The 26,330-nt window shown below is 39.5% G+C and overlaps 1 protein-coding gene across 4 annotated transcripts in view; it reads left to right on the top strand.

The window, feature by feature from the left end:
* The first annotated feature begins 6,527 nt into the window (after positions 1-6,527).
* RELCH (RAB11 binding and LisH domain, coiled-coil and HEAT repeat containing) overlaps positions 6,528-26,330 on the top strand; it is a 63,031-nt gene continuing 43,228 nt past the window's right edge. For all 4 annotated transcript variants that reach the window (XM_088521325.1, XM_088521324.1, XM_088521326.1 and 1 more), the window contains exons 1-4: positions 6,528-6,984; positions 20,708-20,797; positions 26,020-26,091; positions 26,201-26,256. In XM_088521325.1, coding sequence (XP_088377451.1) covers positions 6,528-6,984; positions 20,708-20,797; positions 26,020-26,091; positions 26,201-26,256 — 675 coding nt within the window. The remainder of the gene's footprint in view (positions 6,985-20,707; positions 20,798-26,019; positions 26,092-26,200; positions 26,257-26,330) is intronic.

Genomic DNA, 26,330 nt, shown 5'->3' with positions numbered 1-26,330 from the left:
ATTTCTATTTTCAAATATGCAATAAAACCTACACAAAATACTACACAGAATATGCCCTGTTGGCAGGAATATTTTTAAGGACAAAGTGGCGAGACAAGAAGCTCCAGATACATCAGTCTTTTTTTCCTTCTCTATTTTTTTTTCTTAAAAAAAAGAACCATGCTCTACTAAACATCAAGTCTATAAAGATGAAGAAAATCCTTTGGCAATGCATTTTCTGCAAGTATCAATGGCCCTGGCTAAGTATCTTTCACAGAAAAATAAAAGACAGGAATGTCTATTATTTTTCTGCCTGACAAATGCATTTTAAGCTAAACAGTGTTGTGCATTATTTAATTTAAGCTGTCAAAATAGTGACTGTACAATTTGTCCATACATAAAAATGATCTTTTTGCTTAGGGCAAAGGAGCAAAATTGAAGTTTGCTGGTGGAAGTGACAGTATTTTTCATGGTATGGCGGCTATATATCATCTAGACTGGTACTGGCAGGCCTCACCCTACTGTTTTATTAATGTAAAACTTTAAGAAGAAATTTTATGAGTCAAGAAATGCAATCAGTGATGGCTGCTGTCAAAAGCAGACACCTGACTGTGTAACTGTGTTATACAACAGACTCAGCAGCCAGCCCCAGGGCAGCCCTCACATGTACCCTCATGCAACACTCAAGCACAGGAAACTCGAACTCTCCATCTTGGTCTCACAACATATAATCACACAGTGAATAGAAGTGGAATAATGATCAAAGCCCTTTTCATCCTTTCCAAAATTTCATTTTCTTTCCCAATACACTGCAATACACTGTGCCAGACAATGAATCTGCAGCTACAGTATTTCCACTTGCTCTTGCGCTCAAGTGGCTTTTGTAATTCAAACCATCTGTTTGAAATTACTTTATGTTCAACATCCTCACTGAGCATTTTTGTGGATACAATAACAAATGACATCTGCTTTAAATTTTAAATGTGGTTCAGTAAAGTACATCTAAACCTGAGGCAAACAGTTCAGAGAAAATTAAATGTTCTTTTTAACACTGCTTCATAATCAAGGCTACCCTGCACAGAAACACCCCCTTTGCCAAAACTTTCAAAGAAGAATTCTGATTATGGCCCAAAAGGCAGAACAACAGGTAAAGTATCAAATGTCATAATCTTGGATTTATCAACAAGTCACCTAGATGTCAGTGTAAGAAATTTTCTTCAAATTAGCCTGTATATGTGGGCAATAGTATCCACAAATCTCCCAGAAACAGGAATGTACTCAAGGACTGTGCCAACAACAGAAAAAAGAGATGCACGGGTGTTTCTGAACGTTGACAGCTGCTTTGAGACACAAACGAAAGCAGCATCGTTTAGCCATCCTTCTTATCCGGTAGTAACACTTGCCAGCCAAGTGAACAAATCTGAGAGCAGGAATTCAGCATCACACTTGCTGAGCATGTGGGCAGTTAGAAGTTCAGATTTGAGGAAAGCAGAAGCCAGTGGCAATGAATCCTGCATTTCGCCTGCAAATCAGCCAGCTCATCAGGCTAGGGCAATTTGTGGGACCTCAGTCTGTTCTGCAGAAGGGTTCACTCCTCCTCCTGGCTACTTCTTGCCTTCTCTGCTGAGTCACACAGCTCTTCCCCACCAACATGTCTTTCTCAAGCATCACTCTTCTTCTATAGCTCAATGTCCTATTTTCTTCTCAGTTTGGAGTGTCTGCTTAACTCTTTCTCCTGTCAAAGAACTCTTGTGCTTTTTTGTGTAGCTTCTCTATTCCTCCACAGAATTAGTATTGTCATTGGTTTTTTTCATCCTGTTTGGAGGCATGAACATTTTTGTTTTCATTTTACATGTAACATGTAATATCTGGGGGGCAAGAACATCAGCTGGGGAGTGTCTAACAGGGCCTAATATGCTTGCATCCAAACCTACTGAGGCCAAGGATTAAGGAGCACTTAGGAGAATACAGCAGCCTGGCTCAAGCCGACCAACTCAAAACCAACAGAGTAGTTTGGGCTCAAAAAAACCCAGGACATTTTTTAAGAAGACGCGCACTATGCAACGAAGCACACGCAGGAGCAGAAGCAGGGTAATTCCTACCCTTAGCAGTAACAGAGAAGAGTTCATTCCTGCTCCAAATTACACAGTACGTACAAAAGTGCACAAAAAAGGATGGAGAAAAGAATACATTTAAACTGTGTTAACTTTTGCAAAACCCAACTTACAATTTATTCTGTACGCACAGAAAAGAACTCAGATAAAAAATACAGTGCAAAAGAAGAAAAGCTGCCATACAAGTTTTGTCATGATTTAAGTCATTTAAGTCATATTTCCTAATTGATATCAATTATTAACAAAAACGAAAAAATGAGTCTAGCAGTATGAAGGCAGCTATCTACTGAATCTTGCACATAAGCCTCTGAAGGCCGATTCTGTAATATTTTCAGACTCAAGGAAAGAGAAAAGAATTCCAGTAAGACACTCTAAACATCTATTTTTAAATATTTTTTAAAATACCAAAGAAATACAAGCCAGGTAATCAATTCAAGGCTTCTCATTCTTTAAAAAAAAAAAAAAAGTAGTAGTTTAAAAGAAAAAGGGCTTATAGGTGCAAAAAAAAAAAAAGGGGGGGGGGAGGCTTATGGGTGCCAAAACAAACAAACAAAAATAAGGGCTTATGGGTGTAAAACAATGACTCCTTTAACCAATTAAGCAGAATTAACCCAGCAGAAACTTTTCACCTACAAAACTTAATTAGCATTAACTAAGTTGCTCCTATATCAACCTTGCTGCAAAATGATTTTTCCCACAGAGAAAAACAGGCTGCCCAGAGAGGCTGTGAAGTCTCCTTCTCTGGAGATCTTCCCAACCTGCCTGGATGCCACCCTGTGCCATGTGCTCTGGGTGTCCCTGCTGGAGCAGGGGGGTTGGACGAGAGGATCTCTAGAGGTCCCTTCTAACCTCAACCAACCTGTGATTCTGTGAGCGATAACCCATTTAAAGTCTGAGGTAAACACATCCCTCCTTTTTATTTTTTTAAAAAGTAATATAAATTACCTTGGGATTTTATTTTTTAATATTAAAGATTATACTACACATTTCACTAACGGACATGCATGTCAAAAGAGTAAGCAATTATTATTAAGCAGCAGAAACAATGATCAACGTCCCGATGAAAGATTTTTATAATGTGTAACCAAAGGCACGAGCTTTTTCCATTCCCAGCAGCTGGTTGCTCTCCAAGGTGCTAACACATTCCCACGTGAAAGGGAGCAGCCATGTCCCACGAAAACAAGTCATGCTTCCCAGAGTGACTTGATCACATTCAGCACTTACTCTCTCTGGTACTTCTGAAAGGGAAATTCTCCATCCACTACCTTACCTGCCTTTCTAAGTCCTAAGAAAATATTCCCAAGGATCTTGCCTTTGCTCCAACTGTACTTGGGCACCAATGCACACCCTGGTCATTAGGAAATGCCATATTAAGAGCAGATGTGTTTAGTAAGCAGGTTTATCATAAAGAAACCAGTACATGGAAAAAAATATCTCTCCAATTTCTGCACACACCATGCAAGCAAAATATTCAAGAAACTCCAATAACTAATTTGAAAAATCCGGAAAAAAAAAAAAAAACACTAAAAGGCTAGAATGTATCAATTTTAAGATAGCATTCAAATTCTAAACTAGTAGTATAAGTTTATATGTTATTTGATCAAGAACACTTTTAAGTTTATTAAAAAGTTTTCATAGAAAGAAATGACCTCCTCTTTCTATACCTCTTCCTCTACTAGGCATATCTTTAGAGTGCTAAGACAGAAAGCATTTTCTCCAGTGCATACAGGATGGGAAGTAAAATACCAGTCATCGCAGCCTGAGATATACTTACTTTAGATCAAAGTTCTCCTTTTGCCCCTACAGCAGTCTCTGTTAATTCAGTAATTAAAATGATCATTTATGATATGTGAAATTGTAAATGGCCTCTGTCAAAACAACACAAGCTCAAGTTCGCTTTTTGAAAGACTGCAACATTGCATTTATACACAATAGACATTGGTTTTCCAGCTGTTGACTGACTCCAGTACACATAAAGGCAGGAAATAAAAGGATTCCTGGAGACAACCAGGGCACTCCTGATTTAAAAGGAAAGCTCCCCCTCTCTCAAAAAATTTCCTTGGCAAACTAGGACAACAGCTGCACTGTAGAAGATAGCTCAGAGAACAAGGCAAGAGCAGCTGGACAGAGACCCAGAAGCTTGGGAATGCAGATGGGTAACATCTCTCCAGCTTTTTTATTACACTTCTTCCCTAGGGAAATGGACAGTTATTTGCAGTTTCCTAATATCTGCTACCAGAATGGGGGAGTCCTACAACACCAGTAGGTAGGAGATTACAAACAGCAAACAGTTAATGGTTATTTGAACAGTTAACAGTTATTTGAAAGGGACATCAAATATATTTTGAAGCTAAGAACAGGAAGGGAAGCTGTACCCATCTATCTTAACACCTGCCTTAAGAGAACATGTAGTTTTAAAGGGCAGGATAAAGACAATTTTCCATTTTTGTGTAACAGCTATTCATCTGGGCTGCACCATCCTTATGAGTTCACTTGTAATTACTTTTTCAAAATATTTAGGACCAGAAAGACAAATTTTATCAGGCTACACTACAAAAACAGCCAACACTGTTAGAAAATAAGAGGTTTTCACCATCAAAAAACACTTCAAGAAATAGCAAGCCAGTGCTGCTGCAGAAAGCCCTCTTCTGCTCCCAACCATTGCTTCCCATGCCAAACCCGTGGACCAGCACAGTTATCTGCACAACTGCAGAGACCAGAAAATGTCTCTATTTGGAAATAACCTCGATAGGAAGGGGAGGAGGAGGGAAGGAAAGAAGTTTGTTGCAGCTCAGCTGCCCAATTTAACCCTTGCTTCGCCCCAAGGACAGGTCTGCATCTCCTCCCAACAACGGCACTAACCCGACACGTACTCAGGGACAAGGCTCTAGTGACGGAGCAAATAGGGCCTTTTCAATGCCAAGGCTTGCTCACCTTCCTCCCCAAAGAGCTTCAGTAAAGACACATTAAAGAACTCACATAATCCACGTTTCCTGACTCCGCACTTGCCTTCCAAAAGAGTGCCTGGTGTCTGTCATTCCACTTATTCCCTCAATTGCAGTTCCTCTCTCAATAATAACTCTTTTGTTTTTCCTGTTCATCCTCACAAAAATATAATGTTCATTTCATGAGACATAAATAGCTTCATTCCTAATTTTCTAAAAATCTCTTCTCAATTTGTTTCTTTTCAGCATTTCTGACATCCTCTAGGTATCCACAGTTCACATTCAACACTTCAAAACCACTGTTTTACAGGTAAAAAACTGATCAGGCCCAGACCTCCCCGCTCCCACCAAAGGGAGGTTCCCCCCACCGCACTCAGGGCCTCCTCTGACTTGAGGAAGAGGGTGAGAGGGGTGACCGCATTTTCGGCACAGCTCAAAGCATTTCCAAGGGACTCCTCTCACTTCTGTGTGACCTTCATTTCAGATCCCAACTTCACAAACACTTTATAAAGAGGGATGTTTTTGATTATTTTAGGTGAGCGAGGAAAATTGCCTTCACTGTAACTCCAGGTGCAAGCCTGCAGACGTAAGCCTGCCTTTTAAAGGCAGAATTGACCGTTTTAACGGCCAGACAGCCTTAAAACACATGTAAACACCGCGGTTGGCCACCAGAGTCTGCTACAGGACAGCACAAAGTTTTTCTTTCCCTCTCAAGCGGGCAAGCAAGGGGGAGCAGAGAGGGGACCAGCAACCAACTTAGACATCAATACTATCTTATATTTTTTCTATAATACAGGCGATTAATTCAACAGTATGTTATTAAAAAAAACACACCTTTGGCTACACCCTAACTTCCAATCTGGGTAGCAGCCGGTGCCAGCCGTGGCCTAACCCTCCCCAGCCCGTTTCTGGCGCGGCAGGGCCGCCTCGGGACACACCGGCCGCGCGCGGGGCCCCGGCCGGAGCGGCGCCTTCCGCCCCCCTCCCCCGCTGCCCGGGCCGGGGCAGCTCCCGCCGCGCCCACTGCGCACGCGCCCCCCACTCACTGGCCTCCCGGCGCCCGCGCGCCTCGACAGATCTCGCGAGAGCGCGCTGCCCCACCCCGCCGGGAGGCCACGCCCCCTCCCCACGCGCCGGCTCCGCCCCGCTGTCAAACCGCCGCCGCCGCCGCAGCCCGGGGCGCGGAGGGGGCGGGGCCTGCATGGGGCAGGGGCGGGGCCCGCGGCGGCAGGGGCGGGCGCTGCGCCGGCGCGGCCGCGGGCGGTTGGTTGCGGAGCTCTCGCGAGAGCCGCGCCCGGAAGCCGGTAGTGGGAGCGGCGGAGGGGGAAGGCGGCGGTGCGGGAGTCGCTCTTGCCGCCGCGGCCTCGCCTGGGGCAGTGCCCGGGGCTGCCGGCACCGGCCCGACCCGGTCCGTGCGCGCGGGGCCGTCGGCCGCGCGGCGCAGTGCGGGCCGCGGCGGCGCCCGTGCGGCGGGCGGGCGGGCGGTAAGATGGCGGCGGCGGGCGGGGGCGGCAGCGTGAACCCCTTTCTGAGCGACTCCGAGGAGGACGAGCCCGCGGAGCCGCGGCCCGGCGGCGGCGGTAGCAGCAGCAGCAGCAGCAATGTGCCCGGCGCGCCGCCTTCGCCGCAGCCGCTGCCCGAAGAGGAGGCGGCGACCCCGGGCGGCGGGAGCCCCGGGGCGCTGCCCGCGGCGGCGGGCGCTGCGGGCCCCGCGGAGCCGCCGCGCGTGCCCATGGACGCGGTGGCCGCGCAGCTGCTGCGCGACCAGCTGCTGCTCACGGCGCTGGAGCTGCACACGGAGCTGCTGGAGAGCGGGCGCGAGCTGCCCCGCCTGCGCGACTACTTCTCCAACCCGGGCAACTTCGAGCGGCCGAGCGGCACCCCTCCCGGCGCCGCTGCCGCGCTCGGCCCCGGCGCCGCCAGGGAGCCTGTTCCCGGGCAGCTCAGTGAGTGATCGCGCCGGGCGCGGGGCGAGCGGCTGTGCGCGTGTCGGGCACCCGCGCACCCTCCGCGGGGGCAGCCCGAGGCCCGCACGGCGCGGGTGCCCAGGAGGAGCTCGCCGAGCGCCGCTGCCGGGGCCAGCACAGCTGGCACACCGCTGTCCAGGCGTGACTGCAGGAGGGTGGGTGCTGGCCCTCTTGGGTTCACCAGCATTAGGTGCTGGGAGGAAAAACCCTCCTTTAATAAGCCTTTCTGGAGAAAAGGTAGTGCAGGTGCTTGAAAAGCTGTCATAAAACTGAGCATAAGAACCTCCAAGGTTTAGTGGCAGAGTTAATAGATCTGAATAAAGTTGCTCCTGTGTTATCACTGCTCCTGATTGCTCTGTCAAGAAAAGAAAAGTGTCACATGTGAAGCCTGTATTATGTGTTTAAGTATGTCTTAATGGCCCTATGAGACAGGGAAGCTGCCCAAGTACCTGACTTCTGAAGGCTTAAGGGCTTGCAGAAAAAAATGGAATGATGAGCAGACAGTTTAGAGATGTAACTACATGTGTGTGTTTTTTGACATGTTTCTTTTACTAGTTTTAAAAACCTTTCTCTTCTTGAAAGAACATGCAATTAACATTTGGAAATGAATAATGGTATTTCTAGATGGCTAACAGTATTAGGCTATATCTAGACCTTCAACTCGTAACTATTTTTTTTCTTATCTGCTGGAAATGGTATGGTTTATTTACAGTCTTACTCTGGTGTTTAAACACCAAGTTATCTTGTTTATGAATATGTAGCACTTCATACTTGGCTTGGAAAGACTGAGCACTTTAGTAATCTTCAGGATAAGATTGGAGAATGTTGGAAAAGTTTGTGCTTTGAGGCTCTCAAGTACCTGCATTTTTTAATTAAAAGCAGCATCATGTAAGATTCCAATGAATTTGTCAAATTGACTAAACATTCTCTTCACTTGTTAGCATGATGTGGATTCATGTTGAATCCATGAATGTTAGTGATGGTGTGCTCACACTAGTAGAGTTAGAAGAACCTGCAGTCTGTGAAATTGTGGTGTTGCACATGCAGAAAGTCCCTTCTAGGGATTCCACATCGATGTTAAAATTACTTGAGAAGATCTTAATGAGCGCTGTGCTGACAGGCGGTGTGGTGGTTACAGTAGCACCTCACTATTTAAGGAAAAAAAAATAAAATAGCTGAGGAGGAGAAATAAAACTTATTTTGGAGCAGTATGTTAGTACTCAGGCACCATAAAATGGAGATAACAATTATCACTAGGTTAATGCTTAAGCAGAAATGCAGGTTTAGAGGGTTTTTCAAAGGTTTTTTTTTGTCTCAAAGGTGGTGCAAAAGAAAATTGAATGACATAGAAAGCTGACAAATCCAGAACAACAAAATAAACTGTATTTTAATATAACTCAAATAGATTTTTGGAATTGCCGCAATCGAGCATCACTGAGATCTGAATCTAGCATAAAACTAGTAGTTGTGTCAGTGATGTTCAGCCTGGTTGTGGTTAATGTTAACAACAGATAATGAAGTCTCCAGCTTCTGAATTTAAGCCAATTTCCAAATATTAAAGAACAGATTGCAAAAGACACTGGGCTGAAAATTATATGATCTTTTTGCAAGATTTTTTTCCCACTTCCCTCTTAAGCATCTGGTATTACTTTTAGTTAAAGAAATAACCTGCACGTATTATCCCAGTTTAGTTGAAGAATTCAGTTCTGTTAAGAAGCCTAGCCTGTTGTTGCTGCGTTCCCTTAAGCTGTTGGATGGATCTTCTCATGGAGACTTGTAATGAATTTCAGGTGAAAGTAGTGAACAGTGTCCATTTACCTTCACTCTCTCTTGTATTTGCTAGACAGCAAAATATAGGTAGCAATAGAAGGGTAGATTTCTTCACAGAAATTATTAATAATGTAGAAAAGTGGTGGAGTTTAACAGGGTTATAATTGAAGGACATTTGAATCTGATGCCTGAGTGAGAAAAATCTTAATGTGCTTAAAATAAAAGAAAAAATAATTTCTTTTGATGTTTTAAATCATAGCTTATTTGCAGCACTTGCCTTGCACCTGTGATGTGATTTTATTATTATTTTTTATTCAGTACAAGTTGAATAAATCTCTTTAGTTGTACACTGAGGTTTTAGTAAAGTGAATGGATGCAGAAGTAGCATGACAGGCAACACTTACTGAATGTGAAGCATGTCTGGAATGCTGTCTCGCCATTTCCACAGACCAAGGCAAAATTCTCGGGGCCTTTTATGCAAACTAAAAAGTGCATGCTGGAATCTCTTGTTGTGTTGTTGTGTTTTCTTTGCCCCTCTTTCTAGGCTGCTATGAAGAGGATTTATTGAAATAGAGGAACTAGAAGCAGCATTATCATGTGGTCAGCAAGTGACTTAAAAGCTGTTTTTTCTTTTTCTCTGTTTTTTTTTCTTTGAGCTTCAGAGTACTTGATTACATAAGCATTTGGTGGCCACATGACTGAGGTTTCTTGTATTCTTGCACAAACCTCACTCTCTCTCCCAGCAGCAATTATGTGTCCCAGCTGCAAACAGATTAAGCTCTGTTGTGATTAAATATGTGGAATTGTGTTGTCCACTATTACTATTTTTTTTTTAGTTTAATATATTCAGTTTGTGATTGAGGGGTCAACACTGTCCATTTAGAGACACAGCACCTGTGTGTAGGCCTCGTCCTTTGCACACAGCTCTGCTATATCTTCTCCAACTTACTTTATATTGGCTTCCACCACTGTTTTCAATTGCAGTAGCTCCATTAAGCATTTCGATGCCACTTTTCTAAAGCTAGTGGTAGGAACATGTAGCTTGGAAGCCCCTGCTCTATACTGGATTTCTCATGTTTTACAAGACTGTGGTGTGCGTGCGTAGTGGTACTTGCACTTACACACATTAGATTTAAATTTGTGTTCACTTCCCTATCATCTGTGTATTCGCAAGTACAGTAAAAATGAAGCATTTAAATTTAAAAATAATGCTGTTTCAAATGTCCTATTGCAATGCCAGACCTCAGATGTTCTCCTGCTGACTGCTGTGTATTGACAGCCACAATTCAAATTTGAGGACAATAGGCGAAGATTTTCATTTTTTTCATGTGGTTGGTGATGTGCCCTTCAGGTCCTGTACTCAGAAAATGCCCTTTGTTGAAATGATGCAATTGATACTGCTAGAACTAGCTTTAGTCTTAAAATCTGCCATTTGTTTTCTTGTTTGTGGTTATAAAAGCTCCATGTTCTCAAAATTTTTAATACAAGTCATCTGTTTAATAGGAGATGCGTGTTTTTTTTTTTTGATTATTTCTGAAGAGTTTATTGTTTTCCGCAGAGTTCCTTCTGACTTTATTCTGAGCACAAAAATATGAAGTTGATTTTGGTCCTGTGTAGTAAATGTCTACTTTTGTTTGAGATTTTGCTGTTTCAGCTATCTCTGTGGTTTTTCTCATGGCCTTTGAAATTCAGATGGATCCTACTGGAAGACGATGCATGGTTAAGAGCAGCTTGAAGCCGTTCTTGTGGGAAAGAGGTGTTTAGATAACACTTCTGAACTCTGAATTCCAGAGAAAGTGACTGTATACAGGCCCTTGTCACGATCAGTGTCTACCACATTTCTTTTTTTTCCAAAACAGTTTGCTGTATCTCAGCTTAAATGGTGGTCTAAATAAGAATGGGAATTAGGAAGAAGACCATATCAGTCGTTCTAATGACTAGTTTTTTTGGTTGTCAGCTAGTCTTTGTTGTGAGCTCAGAGCCCTGGTTAGTTTCTTTATGAAAATAAATGAAGGTGTAAGTGGTCTTGTTAGTTACTTCTGTAGACCCTGGTGGTAGGAGGACTTGTGAGTTAAAAAGTGGCCTACAGGAAAGGTACTTTTACTAAGGACATTAAGGCAATAACATCAGCTGAAAATTTGCACATCAGAAACAACTCTTAGAAGCCTTTTACACTCCACCGTGTGAGAATTATGTCCTGGCTGAAGTGTATTGAGTTACCTTTTCTTCTGAGCCTTATCTTTTTCTTCATTGAAGACATGGCCTGTAGATTTCTGTTCTGCTGGGAGAACACTTGCTGGAAATCTTATAGAAGTTTTGTTGCCTGCTTATTAAAAGCTTTGTCTAGTATTTCGAGACATCTGAAAAGCTCATCTGTGTGCGAAGTCCCTGATCTTGATTGGTTTAAAATTTCTAAATACCAGGCATGTATCCTATAAACTTGGACTTACTGAAAAGGTAGAAAGACAATAAAAAAATGATAGTTTCCAATTAAGCTTTGGAAAAAGATATGGCGTATATGCATACATACACATATATAGTCATTGTACGGAATTTCAGTATTTAAAATGTTGCATCAGAAGTCTGTTTCCTTATCAGAATGTGGCGATAAGTCATAAAAATTATACTCCTCTAATGTTGTACTGTTGTGTGTTCAGTGTCTTAACTGTTTACCTTAAATATGTTGTTTGTGTTTGTTTTTCTACCATATTTTAAAGATGCAGAGACAGAACAGGTTTGGGAAGCTCAGTTGGATTCTCCTTTGGCATGAGCTCAAACCTCTGAGTGATTTCAGTAAAGCGTTTCACAAAGCCTTGTATTTTTGTTGATGATGTGCATGCTTGAGACATGGCACAAAGTGCATTTTAAGTTTGTTGAATAAACACTTAAAGCTTCTTTAAGAGACCAGGATGAAAAAGCCTTTGACAAACACTGGGCTCTTCCTCCCTGTGCAACATAGGGGAGAGGCAATTTACTTCCCCCTTCCTGCAGTGTAGCACTGCATGATGGCGAGGCATCTGATAGCTTTGGTTTTGAATTGGAGGAAATACTTGCATGTAGAAACACAGAATTAGAAATTCTTATTTATATAACAAGTACTTTCTGATGTTGGGGGAGAGAGTTAGCAACTGTCAGGCTTTTTAGAAAGATAATCTGACTGAATGCTGTCATTTGACAGGACTGTCAAAGAAAGATCATGTTAAAAATATCCTCGTTTATTTCTGGTCTAATTCTTTACAGATTAAAAAATGATTGTTGATAAAAATTATAAAAATTTACTCTTGTCCTGAACTAAATGAAGAAACCAAGGAAAGGGAAACAGAATTGAGCAAGCTGAGAGAAAGAAGTGCTTGAGAATTAAGATGGGCACTATCTTACACGTTATCCTTTAAATTGTCCCTCATCAAGGATAACCACTTAAAGACTAAACTGTTACAAGGTTTTCCTTACTGAAAATGCAGAGTTAGGTCCCTGTGGGGCACGGAAAATTCCTCGTAATGCACACCAGACAATGCCTTTTGAGAAAGGCAGGGCAGCAGCACTGAGCATATGGAGTTAGCTGGACCCACTGCTGCCTTTTGGCTTCTGCCCAAAGCCCGCGAGGCTCTGGAGCTGGAGGGCACCTCTGCGGACGCTCCTTGCTCGGCCATTGGTTTTGGGAAGCTCTACTGGCCCAAGCTCCAGCTCACACCTAGGGAGCCCAGCTGGGCTTGATGCTGTGTCCAAGCTAAACCCCCCGACCTCGGTGCTCACTGTAGCAGCATTCAGACCACTTTCTGCAGGGCCACCTTAATTCCCTCCTCCCTCTGTGAATTTGGCTGCTGCCTGAGACCGTCTATACAGAACACTTCCCCCCCAGGAGCAGGACTTTTTTTTTCTGGTATGGTGCTCTGTTAAGTCAGACTAGGTGCATCTGTCTGCACAGATGTGTCACACTGTCACACAGTTTGGTTACTTGAGTGACTTATTTCTTTGTTAGGCTGAAAGATCCATCTGCTTTCTACTTCTGTTTCCTTCTTATGAACTCCTGCTGTGTTGCAGGAAGACCCCTCCTTCTAAGGGGGTTAGGACTATATCTACAGTTTTTGTTTTCATGTTTTTTTTCTTATACATATCTGGTGAAGATAAATATATTGATCATCTGTTTTCAGTCTATTTTGGATTTACTCTCACGGATTAGTGATCATCTTAAAAAACAAACAAACTCTTGAAGAATTCTAGGTAACTTGTAAGCTCTAGCTGCTCCAAAAGTTAAATTCATTCTAATAGCATTACTTATCTTGATTTTCTTTTCATTCGTTGTTGGTTTGAGAACATTTTCCCAGCACACACCAACTTCGAAAATTCAGCTAGGCTCATACTTGAGTGAGAACATCTGGGATAGGGCAAGAGAGTCATCTGCAGTTACAAAACAAGGTTGATAAGTCGGGTGCTTAAAATGCAGTGCATGATATGAGAAATTAGACCCTAAGGCTCCTAGTTTCATATCAGAGTAACCATAGCAATGTGGTATGTGTTCGTGCAATCTAAGTTCATTTTGTAGGTTCAAACTGGTTTAAAATTTGAGTGAATAAGCCTGTTTCTTCCCTGTAGAGCTTATGCTAGATTGAATATCTGCTGTCGTGGATCAAGTTTCCATTGCTGGCTGATCCAGCAGGGACAGCAGAAGTTTTAAACACAACAGCAATATTAAGACTTCAAAATAATGTTGTTCAACAGTTGTGGAATTTGGTCAGACGTACTGTAAAGTAACTTGCAGTATCATTTGAGGTTCATGCTTTGTCCCACATAGGCTTTGTCTCCATTTTCCTCAGTCCTGCCATTTCTGCCTGTGCTGATGTAAAGAATGGCTGGAGATATCGGTTATATAGACCAGTATTTCTAAAAGAGAGCAGGCCATCTGTTTCATGGGCTGGAAGGGTTAGTTTATTTCAATTTTTAAGTATTCAAGGTTGGTAAAATACCTAGTTGGCTGACTTGTTTATCGCAAAGGGAAACAGTTGGAAAATATATTTTTGCATACTTGCATTTCCTTAGGCTTTACTCTGAACTATCTTTCAAAGCTTTTTTATTGTACCTATAGCACAGAAAAGGGGGGAAAAAAGGAAGGAAAAAAGGCAGCAGATCTGATTAGCATCTAAGAAAACTTGTCAACCAGGATTTATTGTCAGAGTACTTGCTGAATTGCTTTCATCCCTCTGAAAAATGAAAAATCAGATGAGATGTCCAAAAGCTAAAGGTAATCTGTAGTATGTAAAATGCATTATACCATTTGCTGTTTCAGATGTTCAGTGTGCAAAGAGTTTGTTTAGCTTTTATATTTGCAGATCCACTAAGAAATGACTTTGTTTTTCTTTTGATGGAAAATTTGACTCCATAGGTTTCTTCAACCGAAAAATGTTGTGTGCGTATATTAGGAGAAGCGAGGGTTTAACCCAGATCAGTTTACCGTGTAGTCCTACAGTTGACATAGCCAAACTTTGCAGTAGAAGCTTCCCTGTATTTTCTAAGACCAAACCTGTATTTTCTATTGCCCTGTATTTTCTAAAGCTGCCTTAAAGTTGCCTTAGCAATAGTTTATAGATCTTAGGTAGAAAATCATTGGTAGAGGTTTTTTTTTTTTTTTTTTTTTTTTTTTTTTTTTTACTGTGCATGGATCCAAAATAATATCTTAGAGCTCAAAAATGGTGATTGTATTGTTTTAAAATAGCTTGATTTTATTTTTCTCCTGACATTTACAATTTTAACTTTCTTTGTAGGATATTTCATAAAATTGGACTTTGGTGCCATCCATGAAGGTGTAGCTATTTGAATTACTATGCTTTTTAACAACTAAATCTAGACAATTCCTTATTTTTATTTCTCTGTATTCTGCAAAGTAAACTTTCATAGGTCAAGAAAGAAGAACAAATAGTCATTGTCTCGTCATTAAGATGATGATAAGAGATCATTTTTGATAGCTTCACTTGGTCATTTGTGTAACTTTGAATACCTGTGAGGCTTGTTTGCTTAATTCAAGAGATGTTAGAAGACATTAACCCTAACTGGTTTGTAATCAGAGCTATGCTTGAGACTGAAGTGACAGATCTTGGTAAGAGTTCTCCTTAGTGAAATCTTATGTCATGGAAACTTACCCTGGTGAAGAGTTAGTGCCATTATCAGATGAAATTACTTCTGCTGTATCAAGTTGCTTATGTAATTCTTATATTGCTGATGTTAAAGCATTTTAACCTTCTCTAAAGTAAAAAATCATGTCTGATTCATGCCTCTTGGAGCAGAGTTTCTGGAGCTCTGCTTGCATGAATATGCAACGTTCTCTATATAAATCTTATGTTATAGTCAGTAGGGTGAAAAATGTTCCACGGCAGTTTTTATAAGTCTTTATAAGTAGAACTACATTAAACTATATGTATATATTTTCACATTAAACTATATATGTTCACATAAACATTTTTTTAAAAATAGGCATTTTCTTATCCAAATAGTCATGTGCTGGGATTGATTTCTGGAGTATGGACAATGGTTTTGTACCATCATGCTAGACAAAATGTATTATTCAAAAAAGGTAATAACTTCCAATAATAAGTACTTACAGTAAGTAGACATAAGACAGCTTCTACTTGCAACTATTTTTCCCTAGATAATACCTACATAATATACATTGTCTTAAAATGGAAAGAATTTTGTTGTAGTTTATTGAATATTTCAGTATAGGAAAAGTACATTTGGTCTTTACTGTGAGGAAATTCCTATGCAATGCCTGTTGTTCTATATGTATGCTATTCAAAAATAATCTAGTAGTCAGTTGTTGCCCTAATCGGTTTAAATTGTGGTAATGTTCTTGTTTTAAGGTTACAGATATTTCTGCAGTACAAGGGAAAATGTGTATTTAGAAATGTAAAGGCGATTTGTTGTACTTCTTGAATTTCAAGGAACACAAATGGATTTATTAGTTTTCATGTGCTCCATTTCATTAATTTTTAGTATTTGCTGGTATGATATCCTTTCATCTTAGCAAATGTGGTGGTTTATTGGCTGGTTGATCATTTTAGGCTGTGGGGGTTTGTTTTTGTTTGTCTGTTGTAATCAATTCAGGTGTTCTAGAAGTAAATGCAGTTTTTAAACATAGCCTCCAAGAGATTTGTCTTAATGATATCTCTTGAGCATTTTCATTAATAAGTAGCTTGTACTTTTGTCTGTTTTACTACATAAACTCATGTACTCATGTAAAGATCACTTAATATATTTGTGTAAAGAATTGAAATTTTTTTGTTTAATTCGTATATTGTGGAATACCGTTTAGTGTTAGCCCTGTAGGTGTCCATTTAGGTAAGCTGATAAAAAGCTTTTTTCCTTCTTTTTTTTTCATTTTATTATCATAATGATGAAACTTTTTTTTTTTTTTTTTTTTTTTTGGCACGTATGGCAGTGGAAAGGACTGTAGCACTTTGTTTTGAGGGTTTTGGTGTTTTGATTCTTACATGATTAAGCTTCCCTTTCAGTGAAGAAGAGAGATGAATAAACTAGGGGAACGTAAGCTGGGAGTAGACATGTAATGCAGGTGACCGTTCTGGGAATAAGAAGGAAATTAAAGTTTTCTCTCTCTAAAATGAAGTAGTATATTAAGAGATTGTATTTGTTCATGAGCAGAACCTGATTGCAAACCTGATTTGCAGATAAATTAAAGCATTTTATTTGTATTTTTTTACTACATTATTCTATTGTAATCATGGTAATCATTTATAATATACAATATTAGCTATATTTTTGTATATTAAAACAATTATATGTGATGAAAGATTTAAAAATTTTCTTGACCTTGAGAATCAAATTTGCTTTAAGCTTTTTAGGTGTTGTTTTCTGCTGTCTGAGGTGAGAGATAGGAACTACATGCAGGCGCTTTACTATCCCAGTCTGTCTTCTGGCATATTACTGGGATGAGGCGACCTGAAAAGCCTGAGCCTGCTCCGCTTATCTTTTCTGTGTACCTGTGGCATTGGTCTTAGTCTCATCATATTAGATGAGAAACCCTGCTGGAGATTTTTTTCTTCGTGCCTATCAGAACTTTTCTTGTCATGCTGTTCTGGTATTTCTGAAATGCCAAACTATTGGTGGTTATTTTTCCACCATGCCTATTCGCTGGGAAGTCTTTTAGCAGAACAGAATTGCTGACTGAAAAGAAACATGTTTTCTTTCAGAAAACCCAAATTGGGAGCGTTAAAAATCCATATGCAGGAGACTGTTGCTAAGAATGTGTATCATGACAGCAAAATGTCTTCCTATCACAATGTCAGCACAATTTTTTTCTAGAATAGTAACAATTCAGCCGAAGCATACCTCTTCTTTGCAGCAGTTTTCCCCCTGCAAGATTTGCTTTGATTATTTTTAGCCAAATAATTTTAACTTTAGTTAAAATACTCCAGGTCAGTATACTGGAGTGCAGCTCCCTTTTTGTTGCGCAAAATGGCGGCGCAGAGCTCGGCACTCTCCCCTCTGCCTGGGCTCCATCACACCGCCCGGCAACGCTTCCTGCCGAATGAGGCCAGCGTATTGCACACAGGGAATAAAAACATTTTTGACCTTCAATCCTTTGCTGTGCAAATGCATCCCTTGTTTATGGAAGCATGAAACATGAGGTTGTAACATGTTACCTCATCATTTTTTGGAGGATGGACTTCTTAGCAGCTAAGTATCCACTTGGCATGGTTAAATGTTACATGTGTGAGGAGCTGGGATGGGCAAACTCTTGTCCGGTGTGGGCATTCCACAGTGCAGCTCTGGCAGGTGACTGTTCTTGGTATTGGGTCCTGTGTGTTTGCCAGGCCGGGCCTTTCCACTCAGCCTTTGCTTGGAGCTCTTCCACCTCAACTCTACCAGGCGCAGTTCGGTAGCAGAAGCTAATGGCTGTTCCCACACTGAAGGGAGCAGCCCTGCATCCTTTCCCTGCCCGCTGTGTGAAAGCTGCGTTTCAGCAGGACGCAGTGCGGCACCAGCAGTGACAGGTCTCTCCCCATAGCAGGGCTCGGCAAGGCGAAGCTTCGGCACGGGTGAATCACTGGGGCTGTGAAGCCGGTTTGGCCAGGGCGCGTCTCCGCCAAAGGGCTTCAGCACTGGTGGCCTCTCACCTTAGCTGCAGAAACCACTACTCTAGCCACACCTCGTGTTGTACTTATGGCTCGTGTGGCAAAGTAGTGGTGGGTGCCTTTTGTTATATTACTCGAGCTATGCCATTTAAGTCCTGCATTGTGTATAGTCCAGGGGGACAATAATTTGAGGAGAAGATGCTCTTCAGCCTGCATATGTACATTGCCTTCCAGCTGGTCTACACAGTTCTCAGTGCAGGTTTGTACTGCACTTCTTCCAGGTGCAATGTGATATGTAAAATGAAAACTGTCTTTATGTTCAGGTCGAATAGGGTGAAGATGTAGCACCCAAACTGTCTTGGCTTAGTAATGGCAGCACCAAGCTTAACATGGACTAATTGACCTTTTCAAGAAAGAAGGTGATCTGCACGTGAGGGAGGTCGCTTGGCTGGGTACACTTGGCAAAGCATGTTGTGGGCACGACAGTGAAAAGGCCCAAGATGGGTATTTTTGAGAAGGAGGGATCATCAGGAAAGGAAATTAATTGTGCAAGGAACCAGCCATGGCATGGATTCTTGTTACCGCTTTGGCTGTTTTATGAACAAATGGTTTTTGCTTCTTTGGCAAATATGCTTGAGTGTATTATGGCTGGATTATTATTTTATCAGTTAGAGGGGGAGAGAATAGACCTTTTGCCTTGGAGATGTGCTGTTGGTTACGTGAAAGTGCCTTTGCTGCATACTGCCTTGGGTGCTTCAGTAATGATGATGTGGCCAATTTGACCTGAAAAATTAGTTGACTGCCTTGCCAGAGAAATGTAAAGTTGCTCTGCAAACTTATCAAGGCTGCAAGAGGAAAAAGAATCATGTTGCTGCTTATGCCACAGTGATGCTATGCAAGATAGTGCTTATTAGTTGTTATTTCTCTTCATGTGTTCTCATTTTATGAATTTCAGGCTGAAATCTGATCTCAAAAATTCTTTGAGGAAACTTGCAGCTACAAATGAAGTTGGAGCAGGGCTTCACATTATGCTGAACAAAATGCTGTCCTGAAGGCGTTCTGAAAAGTCAGATCTGATGACTTTCTTGCCGTGCATTCAAAATGCATGTTTTTGTGGGGACACTGGAAAAAAGAATTTTTACTATGCTGCTAAACTATACTAAACTAAGCCATGTTTACCGAAGAACAGCTTACAGGGAATTATAAACACATCTTCAGCATAGTGCAATAAATAAGATCAGAACCTTCAAACTAACAGTGAAGTTTAAGTACTAAATGGAGACTTATTCAGGAGTAATAAGTTATTTCTTTGACTGGTTTACAATGCCTGTACACTCAGAGGACAAATGTAGGTGGCTAAAGTGATATTGAGATTTATCAATATCTGTATCTTTATCAACTAGACAAATTAGGTTTGCCAGATACATTAGTTTGGTACTGTAAAACTTATATTGAGTTGGCAAGCTTCGTATTCTCTAAAGCTTTTCAAGCAGATATAGATGCTCTAATCAGTCTGAATCCAGATGTTTTTGTTTCCTTCTAGTACTGCCCTGTCGTGTAGAGAGGATGTTGCAAGACCTTAAGGGACGCCTAAGACTTGAGCATTAAGAAAAGAAAAATCATTAGTAGATTCCTTTAATGGATTCCTAAGTTTTATGATGTAGTGCACAATTTAATTTCTTCTTAATTTAAATGCTTTATGTTCTGTCATGTTAGTCAAAGCAGACTTTGACTGTCAGCTGGTAAGATTGCATTTATTCCCCCTGACAGCACTGACAGTGGTTTTTTTATTATTTTTTCCTTGACAGCCATGTAGAATTTGTTCTTTGTTAGTGTGACAAGTGCTGTGATATAACTGAAGTTATCCTTCTGCAGAGGTGTATAGAAATTGATTTCTATGCAGGAGGAAAAAAAAAAACTTGGAAAGATGCTAAGAAACTTGGTACAATAGTTTAGTACACAGCTGCCTTAGTAACATGCTCAGTGTATTTGGGGTTCTGTCACTATTTGAGATTTTCTTTACTTCTTTTTTCTAGTGAAAAGATTCTGTGTGCTTCAGCAGACATGGAATTACCAAAATTGTGCGCATACTGTTTCCTTTTTTTTTTTTTCTTTTTTTTTTTCTTTTTTTTACTGAGAAATGAAAAATGTTAATATCAGATTAGGATCTTATGTTCCTTGTTGAATTTGTTGAATGTTTTGTAAGTAGAAATTAAATTCTAGAGTACATTATAACTGTAATCCATGAACTGCACTTGTTTTACTTTCACTTTGCCAGCTAATATGTAACCTAGTAAATTCTGTGTTAAATGTACTATGTACTCAAGTTAATAGAATCAAGAGACAGTATGGAGAATCACTACTCCACCTTGAGGTGCCCTAAGATAGAAAAGAAGGGAAAAGGAAGTAGAGGATTTGGTTGGGGCAGTTAGTCTCCTATAAAATAGGAACTTGTTGCAAAGCAGTTATATCTGTTTGTTTGCTTTTGTGTGCACAGCTGATTGCTGTAGCAGAGCTTTGCTTGAACAGTTTCTCCCTGACATATAGGGATGGTAAAATGCTACCTTTCAGGGAATCAAAGGGAAGAATTTATTAATGTGGCTGTTCATTGATCTTGTTGGAATTATGTATTTTTTAAGAAACTTTATAGTCTTGTTCTCATCATGGTTATTTTATCTACTTAAAAAGTCAGAGACAGACTTTTAGAAAACAGTGAAGTTTGAATCACACAAACATTTACTTTACAATTATTGAAATGATATTTTGACTTTTTCTGTTAAAGCTAATCTACTCTCAAGTTTTTTTTTTTTTCCGCTTTTCATAATGTCTATTTTTTCCCTTCCCTTAAGATCGTGCTGGAAGCATCAGTACTCTTGATTCCTTAGATTTTGCAAGATACTCCGATGATGGCAATAGGGAAGCAGATGAAAGAGTAGCAGGTAAGTTTTTATGTGGTTCAGTAATCATAGTACTCTATCTTTACCATTTCATTTATTGTTTGTAGCAGCAGTATATTTAAGTGAATGCTCTTTTGTTTTTAACACATTATTGAGAGAGCTGGTTTAGAATTATAGCAACTGAATTGGATATAGCTGTTTAAGGATCAGTCAGAGAATTGACATCCATTTTCAAGGCAACTTGATAAATTATTGATTAGCCTCCAATGTGAAATAAATAGATGCTAAAATTAAATATTAAAAATATTTCTTTTATGAGAGTTTTCCAAAATAATCTACTTAGTTCAATTACAATTTCTTCAAGGTCTCTCATCTGAATTCTGAATAAAGCCGCCTACCTAAGCAATAAGCTGACTTTTGCACAAAATTTGCTGCAGAAAACTTAAAATTCTTCAGTGGACATATAAAATATGATTTCAACAGAAGCTTCAAAAACTTTGCGTTTCAAATTCCTTATTTGAGCAAAATGTCTCTATGACATCTGCTGCTGAAGTAGTCCTTAGCTGCAATTGAACTTTGAATACTCTACTTTTCATAGTTCAAAATATTCAGTATTGCTAACCTGCCTTTGAAGTCTACTGTTCCAAAGGTTTGTAGTTCTGGAAATGCAATGCTGTATTTTGATTCTTGACTCCTGCTGCATCACCACTGATTTGTCATTGAGAGTGTGTGTCTGCAGTAAGTAAAATAAAGCATTATTGCTGTCAGGGTTTGAAGATAAGAGACAAGCTCAAGGATCAGATCGCTTCATTATTTTTGAAGATTTCATTAGTGTGAACATAGGCTGCTTTCTCTGCAGCCTTTCTGTTTATATTTTAACAAATTCTATTATTTGCATGCAGTCATAATTTAGAGAGGGAGCTTAAAAAAACATAAAAAGGCAACCTCAATATAACAGCCTGTGTGTTCAGTTTGTTCATCTCAGAAGCAGGTCTGGTTTTCTGCTGGCATTTGCTGCTGTAAGCCCCGAGGAGCGGTTCTGGGTCTCCTTGAATTCTGTGCAAGCTGGAAGCCTCCATGGGTTCAACCCAAAGGCCATTTTGCTGTAGTTCAGGTCTTTTCTCTGGCTGATCCTCTCTTACTAGTTTACAAGCATAAAAAAAGACTAATAAGCAGTGTTTTGGCTTCACACTTTTAGAATGATAACAAATTCTCTAATAACATGTTCAATGAAGCCAAACTTCTCTGTAGCCTGATAGTCATCTCTAGGTTCAGTTCTGTTTGTTTTTGTCCTGAAATGTGTCACACAGGCTGTAAATGTGGTTACTTTTCTTTTGGAGGGCTTGTATCAGTGAAAAAAGAATTGGGAAACATCAGGTTCTTATACTGTTTTTACTGCTAAAACTAGGCAAGGAATTTAGATTTATTCTGATTAATTCATAGCATAATATGCAATTCCCTCAAATATTCTACAAGTTTGAGACATCATATAGGACCTTTATAGTTTTACACCTAATAAACAAGGAGGAACTTGAAAATGGCAGTTTAAAAAACAATCAAGCAAACAAAACTTGATTGGTTGCAGGGTGCGTTTGAATTTAGGGAAAGCTATGTAAGCATAAGAGGCCATGATACTTAGCTGTCCTTTAGAGAACTGTAATTTTGTAAGAAAATGCCCGGACGCCATTAGTAGTCTTACAGTGTAGAGTTACCTTTATGTTCATGCCTTGGATAAACAAAAGGCTGACACAATAATTTGTTTGTAGAATATAAAATTCCAGTAAAACTGGAAAAACTATTGCTTATAGAAAATAGTAAATACTGAAATCTCTTCCCCCTCTTTCCCTCTTCCCCCTCTCCCCCACCCCCCAAAAAAAAGTATGAGTTATTTCTTCAACTTCTTTGCCTTGGTCCAGCAATATATTGCTGTTTTTTTTAATATCCCAAACCACATTTTTTTTGTGTATGTGTAACATATGTACGATCATTGAAAAAGCCTTTTTTTTTTTTTTTTTTTAAACATAGCTGAGCAGACAAGCCACCTGCTCTTGATGTGCGCTTCTCTTTTGAAATTGCATTAGACTAGCTGTGTATAAAAACTGAAGTATTTAAAAATAGCTAGTCCGAAAATCGTGGCCTAATCCTTAGTTGATTCCTTAAAAGATTCAGCTCTTTTAATCAGTAACCTGATAAAGGCTCAGTGCTTTGTTTTCAGATGGGTAGCTGTAATTATTTCATTTATTTATAAGAAGAAAAAGCAAGTAAACCGTTTAAATTCAGAAGGCATATTCTTTTCCCTGAGGCAGAATGCTTTGTACAGCAGCGTCCTTTTCTTATAGGAGCATTAGTGAACCTCACAGCTCCAAATTTCTGCTCTCTGCTTTCCTTATGGTCTCGTTCTTTGCTCTCCTAGGCAGTCTGCAACAAAACTTTTCCATGCATCATTCTTAAAGAGCATCAGCTCTCCCCACCAAATACTGTGAAATGCATGTGTTATCAGTTCAGCCAAACATACAGTTGAAACTTAACTGTTTTTTTCAATGTATTGGGAGGGTTAACTCTCTGAATGTATGTACATTTTATGTTATAGGATAAAGAAAACAGGTAGTTAGTTTTAAAAGTCAGCACTTGAGGATGGTTACAGGAAAAGGGGATAGAGCTTGTTTTTTATGTATTTATTTTTAAAGGGGATGTTAGATAATCGGCAAATGGGTATTAGTAATGTTGATCTCACAAGTATGTGGAAGAGTTGAGTTAAATCATTGTTTTGACAGAAGATTGCACTTTGTCATAGCTTTTAAAATAAAGAACTTTTAGTCATTATTTAAATTTTCCTTCAAGAATATGATCTATGGATATACAAATATATGCGTTTAAAGCAATTGTAAACAAACTTCAAATAAAAACCTGTGTGTCTGTAAAGATGCAGTGGTTTGTGTGCTGGCTTTGTATGCTGGCAATTAAGAGAGTTGTGGTGGTCACTGTGAGGTACTGCTCTAATGGTGATGGTGATCTGGCTGTTGCGACAAGCTGCAAAGTAACTTTTCAAATACACTGTGTTCAGAGTCTTCTACTGTATGCAGGGAAACATGCAGCAGAGTAAGCTACTATTATTAAGCTACCCGTTAAGCTACTGAATGGGTAAAGGCATAATGTCTTTTAACCGATTTCAGCATCAGAGTTTATTGAAAATTAATTTTTGCCGTCTGACATGGATTTGTCTGATATGAGTTTTTTGGCTTTCTATGCTTCAGTCATATGTCATATGTCTCACATGAATGAGTTTTTCTCATTTCTGTTTTTTTGTTTGTTTGTTTGTTTTTTACTTTTTTATTTAATTGTTTATATCATTCTGATACAGGGCATTCCTGATCTGCAGCTGTGCTGATCTTTGATAAAAATCATTAGAGAAGCAGATGCTAACACAGTCATTTTCATTAAAAGAATCACTGAATTTGAGATCTTAACAATTTTAAAAATAACAAATCAGTACCCTAAACTTAGAATTTTTAGCTGTTAATTAGTAATTCAAGTGTAACGTGTTGAAATTATTAGATGCTTTACTGCAAGGACATTTTCTAACTTTGTTGCACAGAAATATTTGCAGATCGGCATTGCTGAATACTAGAGAGTTATTTTACAGATTTTATTCATTATATTCTCAGTTGTGCTTTCATACCGCTGCAGTAGAATTCTGTGCATCAAACAAGTTTCTATGTAGAAGTAAAAGTGATGTACTGTAATTACTCCTTCAGTTTTTATGGATAAATACAAACTAAGTGAATCTCTTTTTTTTTTTTTTTTTTTTTCTCCATGCATTTTAACAACCAGAAGATCCTTAGAATTCAAATGGAAACAGATTTATTTGTAGTTTTTAATTGCATTTCTCACGACGTTTCTAAAAGTCCATAATCATTTATAAGTCTTTCAGAATTACTTGTTAATCTTCTTCCCAGGTAATAATTAAAAATTTGGTTAATTTATTCTTATTAAAAGCAGTTACAACAATTTTAGCTTTACCTGGGAATCAAAGTTAAGTAAATGTTAGATAATTATTTAGAATAGTTTAATAATTCATGATGTAGCAATGCGTATCTTTTCTTGCTGATCACAAGAATCAGTTCTTTCTGGTAGCTAGATTTTTGGGTTTAGAGTAATCTGAGAATTAAGGAGATGCATGGAAATTATCTGGTAATTCCCTAAATAGGCTCCCTCGCATGTGCAAATGGCTAAAAAAGCATCTTTACAGAAGATTCAAGGTTTTAAAATTTGATGTGACCTTAAAATCAAACCACATGAGATTCCAGTGAAGAGAAAGCAGTCCTGGGCCTTTTTAGATGAAGCATTGGGACATGAGAAATTCTGAAGTAATTTGGAGGGCAGCTACAATTTCATATTTTAAAATCTCTGAAGCACACTCTAGGTGATAAAGTGCAGTATAGGTCAAGACTCACTAGAAACTTTTGAGAATAATGGAGCAATGACATTTTCTTTGTGAGCTGCTTCTGTCCTGTGGAAAAGCGTGTTGTGCCTTTTTTTGTCTTGTACATGTCTAAATGTATTCAGCTGAATTCAAAATTTTGATTGATTCTAGAGCATTACTGCAAACTTATAACAAAAAAAGAAAATTGTTAAAGGAGATTTAGTAGTTCTTGGTAAAGAAATACATTACGGTGTTAAACCTATGCTGTAGTAGTCATTTAAAGTAGTAAAACTGCAGTGCACGATTTTTATTTTGAAACAAATTCAGTAGTCTTAGTGAAGTATACTATCATTACTTTGATTCATCTTTGCCACATGGAGACAGCTTCCAGGGCCACCACGTATTTGTTGTAATGAAACTTGTGCTCTTGGAATCTCTGTGTACTCCCACTCTCCAAGAAGTTTTAGATATCACAGTATCTCTTGAGAGTAAGAATGAGGGGGGAAAAAAACATAAACTTTTTTTAGTAATAGGCTAAAAAAAAACTATTTTTTGGTTTTAAAAAGTGGAGGAAAGAAACAACCTTACAGCGAGTCCTTGTCAGACAGCTTGAAATTTTGATTTAGCTAATTTAAGAACAGTAAAACTCCGGAAAACATTTGCCAGTTTGCTTTCAGATCAACTCTGCTGCATGTGTTCATGAGTTCCATAAAGATTGCATGCTTTCTGTTTAATATGAACTGTATATTTTTTTTCACACCCATCCTTGCTTTTTATATTTTATTTCTGTTTCCCTTGCCTTGGTTGGATGCCTGTGTGTTTAATCCAAATCCCTGTCCAGTCCTGGAGTTTGAACTACGGAAAGCCAAGGAGACCATTCAGGCCCTCCGAGCCAACCTGACTCAGGCTGCAGGTGGTGTACATAAACCTTTCTTAAGTCTCTACTTTGAACCATGTAGTAGTAGTTGAACTCATCCTGTGTGAAAGAGTAAATTTAGCTACTTTTCCCTTTTTCTCCTCAGAAAATGAAGTTCCTTTGCAGGAACGAAAAAATTATAAATCAAGTCCTGAAATTCAGGTAAGTGGATGGTGAAAAACTGAGTTGTAAGTGAACTTCAATACAGCTACCCAGTACTAGTCGTTGTATGCCGA

Source organism: Tinamus guttatus, unplaced genomic scaffold (genome assembly GCF_059628265.1).
Source record: "Tinamus guttatus ecotype Peru unplaced genomic scaffold, ASM5962826v1 Tinamus_guttatus_pri_ptg000117l, whole genome shotgun sequence".
In the NCBI taxonomy this organism is placed as follows: Eukaryota; Metazoa; Chordata; class Aves; order Tinamiformes; family Tinamidae; genus Tinamus; species Tinamus guttatus.
Note: the sequence above shows the minus strand (reverse complement) of the source record. Positions and strands in the feature narration are given on the sequence as shown.